The sequence below is a fragment of the Miscanthus floridulus genome, chromosome 9 (assembly GCF_019320115.1).
Source record: "Miscanthus floridulus cultivar M001 chromosome 9, ASM1932011v1, whole genome shotgun sequence".
Classification (NCBI taxonomy): Eukaryota; Viridiplantae; Streptophyta; class Magnoliopsida; order Poales; family Poaceae; genus Miscanthus; species Miscanthus floridulus.
This window is the reverse complement of record NC_089588.1, coordinates 94,920,236-94,927,380: the sequence shown is the minus strand read 5'-3', so window position 1 is coordinate 94,927,380 and position 7,145 is coordinate 94,920,236. Positions and strand designations below refer to the sequence as shown.

General features: G+C 46.1%; 1 protein-coding gene across 2 annotated transcripts; it reads right to left on the bottom strand.

Annotated features, from left to right (window-relative positions):
• Positions 1–1,161: 1,161 nt before the first annotated feature.
• LOC136482415 (ARF guanine-nucleotide exchange factor GNOM-like) lies at positions 1,162–3,671 on the bottom strand. Of its 2 annotated transcripts, none has more exons than XM_066479629.1 (3): positions 3,428–3,671; positions 2,793–3,231; positions 1,162–1,231 (listed from the first exon to the last, which is right to left on the bottom strand). In XM_066479629.1, exons 2-3 carry the CDS (start codon positions 3,092–3,094, stop codon positions 1,213–1,215), a joined length of 321 nt encoding a protein of 106 aa, XP_066335726.1. In that variant the 5' UTR covers positions 3,095–3,231; positions 3,428–3,671; the 3' UTR covers positions 1,162–1,212. The 2 variants fall into 2 exon arrangements, with proteins under 2 accessions (XP_066335726.1, XP_066335725.1); XM_066479628.1 differs by lacking the exon at positions 1,162–1,231 and adding an exon at positions 2,063–2,447.
• Between the last annotated feature and the right edge of the window lie 3,474 nt (positions 3,672–7,145).

Sequence of the window (7,145 nt, the reverse complement as noted above, 5' to 3'; positions counted from 1 at the left end):
ATGGATGAATCTTCACCTGGCTGATTGATTTGCCTCGGTTGTGGCTTCCGATTCCACATCCATAAGATAACAGCTTGTACAAGACCAAAAGTATATTTTAGATCTACACAGATGGGGAAAACTTGAGATTAGCAGATGGTAACGAGAGAGAAGATGAGAAGCTACACAAGTTCATCACCTGTGTGGATGGAGAAGACACCCGTGCTCAGCAACCGGGAGGAAGAAGGGGTATATAGGAGGGGACCTTTAGCCCTTTCTAATCCCGTACGGAGCCTCCAGCCGGGAGTAGACTTTTACTCCCGGTTAGAGAGACTAACCGTGAGTAAAAGTTAACCTTTAGTCCCGATTGATAGCTCCAACTGGGACTAAAGGTTCCCTGCAGCAAAAGCCTACCGCAGTAGCCATTGGGCAGGGACCTTTAGTCCCGGTTGGAGCTACCAACCAGGACTAAAGGTTTCTCTAGTCCCGGACGCGAAAAATACCAGGACTAAAGCCAAATTCCGAAGTGAATCAAAAGTCGTTTCTCTACTAGTGGTGGGGACCCTAGGAAAACTGTGCAAAAGCCATACTCTAAACGTAACCTCAGCTGGCGTGTGGCAGCTGACCTGGGAGCATCGCTGGAGTACCTAGGCAACCTGCACAGGCTAACTATTATATTAACTAGCAAATATGCACGTGTATTGCAATGGAAGAAAAAAAACTATCAAACATATTGCAATAGGAGAAAAAAACTATCAAACATTTATGAAAACGACAACATGAATGATACATATCCATTTATATTTTACCTTTTCTAGTAAAGGGATTAGTTAACGCTAATGATACGAAGCGGGCGTCCGTCCGTCTGGATGGACCGCTCCACGCGCCCCACACGCGCTGCTCGGTCCGCGTGCCCCGCCAGCCTGCGCCGTTCGGTCCCGCCCGCCGCTCGCTCCAGCCCTCGCGGATTCGCCCCGGCCATCGCGCGCCCCTCCCGCGTCTCGTAGGGCCGCCTCCACCACTGTTCATGAGCAGGCACAGGCGCAGGCGGTACCCGTGTGCGTGATACGGAGCCGGCACAGGCGGTCTCTACGTGCGCAGGCGGTCCCCACGTGCCTTCTGGCTCCAGGCTCCCTCATGCGGGCAGGCTGGTGCAGTAGCAGGCACTTGCAGGCGGGCAGGCGCAGCAGCATGCGCGCGTCCGGACGTCCAGGCGCTAGCCTAGCCCGTTAGTTAATTAGACTTGATGTGCCTGCTAACATGCATTTTATCGATTTAGTCAAACTTTCCATTACTTCATCTTAGATACAAGAGTCAATTTGACATTGGACTTGAGGACAAACATAGAACACAGAATAATTTCCTATTAACCGTGTGTCAATGAGAGGGCAATAAAGGTTCTTTTCAAATCTTGCAACGGAAGAGACAAACACTAATTCTGACAACTCAAAATAAAATCATAAATTATCAAAACTAATTTTAGTAACGGCACAAACGCTATAATCGTAAATAAATTTGTCGTGGATCTATGAGATAGATTTTTAGAGGCTAGCACTAACTTAAACTGAAGCTTTATCATAACACATGACTAGTCAAAGAATGCATCAGTCTGCAACTGTTCAGGATCATTACTGCTCTCACACTTCAACTGCCAGAAAGGAAAATATTCACATATTTCTGGTACTGTTTGCTCATGATGTTGAGGTGCATTGTCAGTCCGCTGTGCCATTGCCTGAATGACAGCAACCAAACCATCCACAGCAAGCACATTTAAAGCTGACAAAGGACTGTTCACAGGAAATGCGCTCATTGACAGAAGGTTAGCTAACTCTTCAAAATATTTGAGCACTCCAAACACAGTCCATATTTGCATACATCTCAGCCATAAACTCTTTCTGCCCGCAAAAATCAATTAGAGCCTCAAGGGCAACTTCTTGCTGCTGATAATTTGCTCCATATCTACTCTGTGCTAATCTTAGGATAACACATGAGAAGAAAGCCTCTATTTGCAGCTTATGTTCATAGCGCAGATGGTAAAAGAGAGTAAAAACAATGCTGCACACTGTTGATGGGATCAGGGTGCTTATTGACAAGCCAAAATGCATGAGATTGCGGAACAATTCATCCTGTACAAATGCTAAAAGTTTTTTATGTCTATGTATAGACGAAGCCGACAACTCAGTAGCCGAATTAATCAACCCCAGAGCAAAAAGCGGCACAACCTCATCGAAGTCAATTGGATTCATCCTTGGGTTCACCTCAATGTCTTCTGCTATGTTCAAGAGGGAGCACAAGAATTGCAATATCTCTACCATACAAGGAACCCCAAAGGGCTGCATCAAGTCTCTATCTTGCACAACACCAGAACCATCTCCCACCTCATGGCCAGAGCTATTCAAACATACAAAGTCACTCTTCCTATTCTCTGTCTCCTCAGCACCGAAACATTGGTTCTTGCAACCAGCAACCTGCATAACAAATGCTACCAGCAAACGAATTTCATTTCGTATAGGAAGACCTGAGCCTTCCAAGTTCCTACTAACAAAAGCTTGGTTCCAGGCTAACAACTAACAAGAGCTAATCTTAGTGTCAGACTGTCAGTATTTGCAAGGTGGTCATATTGCTCAAATGACAACAATTAGTTCAAACTAAGAAGGACAAAAAAACATGGATCATTTCACTTGTTTATACTTCAGACCAATGTACATAAGCATAGTAAGATGAGTTATTATGCTGATGGGGGAATGGTATTGCAAAATTTTCCAAGTTCATCAGCACAACAAAGTAATAGCGAGTATAACAATGCTCCATACCTGCTCGTCGACAACACGGTGACATCGATGTCCTGCAGGCGGGCAAAGACAGTTCGTATAACCTCCTGCATTGTTTGTCGGGAGACATGCTGCAGTAGCTCCCCCTTGGTTCCAGCCTGCTGCACGACACGGAAGCATGTGTTGACGATCGTGCAGACGTGGCGGTTGGCAATCGCCGGTGCTGCACGGCTGCACATGCAAGCGAGCAGCACTTGCAGGACCCTTGGCAGGACGGCCTCCTCGGACGCCGGGTCAGTGACCTCAAAGCGGCAGGCCGTGATGGCGTCGACGACGGCGGCCATGACCTCGGCGGCGCCTGGTGCACCAGGCCCGAGGAGTTCAAGGGTGAGGATCTTGTGCACTGACGAGAGCGCGGCGCCCTAATCTGGCGAGACCAAGATTCAAAACTGGCGAACTGGTTCGGGATGCAGAGACTTCGCTGTCAACAAAGATTAAATTTGTTTTTATAACAAGAAAGAAGATTCATGGGCTAATTTATAATAGGAAAAAAGGGAAAAGAGAGAAACCTGAATCGTACAGGTCATGGAGAACCAAGTCGATTCCGTTCTCGGAGAGAGAGGATTATTGGAGAAGGAAGAAGAATCCTGGAAAATGAGGAAAAGAGAGAAACTTACACATCATAGAGAACCAAGTCGATTCCGTCCGGACACCGGGAGGCCGAGACGGATGTCCCTCGCGTGTGAGGTCCGGCAAGCAGCAGTGCCACAGTGGCTGACGAGGGAGCGGGGCCGTGGACGGTGACCTCCAGCGCCGCCGGCTGCCGGGAGCCCGAGACGGATGGGCGCGGCGGTGGAGGGCGCGGGGCCGTGGATGGCTAGCGTCAGCGGCCAGCCGCCGAGAGGCCGACGTAGAGGGGCTCGCGTGCATGTGGCGGCGCCACCGCAATGGAGGAGGGGGCGGGGAAGGGAACAGGAAGAGCATCGGGCAGTTTTTTTTAATCGGAAGATTGTCGTGAGTAGTCCATGCGTGCAAATGGGCCGCAAGTGGCCAAAAGCAAACGAGTGGTAGGACGGTTGGGCCTAATAGAAATCTTCAGGGGCATATTTGTGAATATTTTTGTGAAAATTTTCACAAATATACCCAACTGTCCTGCCACTCGTTTGCTTTCGACCCACTTGCGGCCCATTTTCACGCATCACTATCGGAATCGCAAGCTTTGCCGAGTGCCGATAACTTTGCCAAGTTTTTTTTTTATCTCGGGCACTCGGTAAAGGCTGTCTTTGCCGAGTGCCCAAACTCAAACACTCGACAACGACACACCCTTAGCAAAGCTGGTCTTTGCCGAGTGCTCAATTTCAGCACTCGACAAAGATGTCCTCTTTGCCGAGTGCTCAGCTATGCCGAGTGTCAATGTCTCACACTCAGCAAATTTTGGCCCGCCATTAAGCCAGCTTGCCGCCGTCAGCTCTTTGCCGAGTGTACAAATGCAACACTCGGCAAAGAGGCTCTTTGCCGAGTGTCAAAAGCAGACACTCGGCAAAGTATAATTTTTTTTGACTCCTGCACTTCAAATTTTTTCACCTCTCCACATACCACATTTGGTACTCCATGCTTAAGTTTGGTGTATTTTTGAATTTATTTGCTATATTTAACTAATTAATTGCATTTCAAGCAATTTTTTGAATTAAGTTAAATTTGAACCGCAAGTGATTCAAATATTTGGAAAAAATGAGTATAAAATTGATATTCATGTTACTCAACCCAGTTTGAGGCCTTACCTATAAGATTATAAGGGTTTTCGAACATCTTATTTCGGAAACACGACCCCGAGCGTGTGGTTGAATGGTTTTTAAATTCTATAAAAAGCAAAGGAAGTCCAAAAATCATGAAATTTGATAAGATGTCATGATATCATATGTGGAGGCTGTGGTAAAAAATTGAGAAGGTGTCGCATAAGTTGTCACGTACATTGCTTACAAACTGAAACATCTCCGAAGAAGTTTCATGATTGTTGAGAATGATCTAGTAAGATTTGGAGTGAAAGTGACAGTCGAGTTGTGGTTTGACTCCGAAACTTTTTGTATAGCCAATAGACATCAAAGATCGTGTCAGGTTAAATTTTAGCGATTTTTTGGATCCATTTGATAATTATTAATTTGTAAGTGCAATTATATAAATGGAATTTGAGCTATAACTACATGAAATCATGGTCTATTTTTCGCTGAATCATCAAATTTGCATTGTTGAGTGAATTTGACAAGGTATTTTCAAAGTGTATTGGAACAAATTTGAAAAAAACAGTTAACGAAAAGGGAAAGGAAATAGAAAAGTTTTTTAAAAAAAATACCTTTGCCGAGTGTTCTAGGGTTCGCACTCGGCAAAGTATAGTCTTTGCCGAGTGCCTTATCGGCTTGACTCTCGGCAAAGATTTTTAATGTTTTTTTTAAATCCTGGCTTTGCCGAGTGCTGGATCGCGGACACTCGGCAAAGGCCTGACCCAGGACTTAACTGCTACGGCTGAGACTCACTCACGCACGCACGCTCACCGCCCCTGCCAGAGTGCCAGCGCCACCCCTCGCTCCCTCACCGTGTCCTCTGCAACCTCTCCTCCCCTCACTCCCTCACCGGCCCTGCCAGCGCCGCCCTCCGCCCTGCCCGTCATCCTCGCGCCGTCGTGCCTTCTCCCGCACTGCCCCGCTCGTGCCCGCCCGCCGGCCGTGGCCCCGAAGCCGCCTCCACCGGCAAAGTTTGGCCCACCGGTCACCCCCATCACCGCCCCGCACGCCACCCCGCCCGCAACGCCGCGCCTACGCGCTGCCCCGCGCGTGCCCGCCCGCCCACGCCGGCGGCCCGCTGCCTGGACTCGTCTCGCCTGCGGCCGATCTCCTCCATCCGCTCGCCGCACCGCAACCCAGAGAGGAGACTAAGCTCGGTCGAGCACCACCTAGGGCCCAGCGTCCTCGCGACCATCTCCGGCACGGCGTCTGGCCTCTGCAGCCCCGGTAATTCATAGGCACCTAATGGAATGGTAACAATACATCAGTTCCCTTTTATCATTAAAAATAATTTCATCTTTACCTCAAACTACAACTTTGGATCTCAAAATCCATTCCATATATATGCCTTACAAAGTATTGAACTAATCATGATTTTAAGAAGACAAAAACTATCATGTACAGCTACTTGTGTCATAATAAAACTAGTAGCATAAAAAAAGAATAAACCAGTCTTAGATCAACATGCATACCTTTGTATTATGCAACTATACAAATTGAAGTGATTTTTAAATTTTCATAGCCAGCAACAGTATTAAAAATCACCCTGTGTAAAAATCACCCCGTTACCTTGTATATTGGGTGAATACTGTGCCATGTCATCCTTTACAATTTAGAAAACTAATGGTAGATAAGTTGAGGTATATCTTGTTGAAAACAATTTTCCAGGGTGCAAATTTTTTTGGAAAATCATTTGTATTTCCTCTTCTACAAACGCCCCCCTCTTCCTTTTTCCTTTTGTGTATTTGTATTTCCATGCTTGCGGCTGAACTGTATTTTGCCGATCTTGTTTTAGCTTTATAATCAGTATTTCAGTGCATTGGAAAATACTGGTTTGGTTTTGTAATGCATGGTCATTTCATGATTTGTGTAAGATCAATGGATTTCTGCAAGCCACTGCCTACTGGACATAAATAAATACACTTAAGTCCTGGATATGTAGGCTTGAACTTGAGATTTCAGCTTCCATAAGTTTGAGCACAGCCAATTGCCTGCTATTCGTTTGGTTTTTGGGTAGTCATTGGATTTATCTAAAAATATGATGATGTCCTCACTCAAGGACTAGGCAAAGCACAGTTGACATTTAAGATGGTGGTATGCATCAAACTTGGTTTTTTGTTGTTGTATAAAGCTGTAAGCATTAATATCAGTCTATCTGTCAAGCAGATTATTTATTTGCTTCTTGTGTGCTTGCACCCTGGCAGCAGTATGTGACGCAAGCAGCAGCTGCTACAGAGGGTGCTGGCTGGAGCAACATGCTTCTAGATATTACATGGTGAACAATGTGGTTCATTCAACAGATTAGTTTAGGCATTATAGTTGAGGGAATGCCATGTCTGTGGTATATGGCAACAACAGTTGAGGTTGGTTTTGCTTAGGACTTAGGGAGATATTAGGAAGGTTAAGTATTGTTATATTGAGTCCATTTTAGTTTCTACTAGGGGCTGGGAAGTTAAAGATAACGATAGATAGAGATGGACCCGGTCTGACCAAATCCTCCATAAAAGTAAGCAAGAAATAATCTCTCCAGTCTCTAAATCGTTGGCGATATCTCTCAACTCTTCTTTTCTCTCATTTCAATGTAATACCCTAATTGAAGTTACACCACCTGGCCATC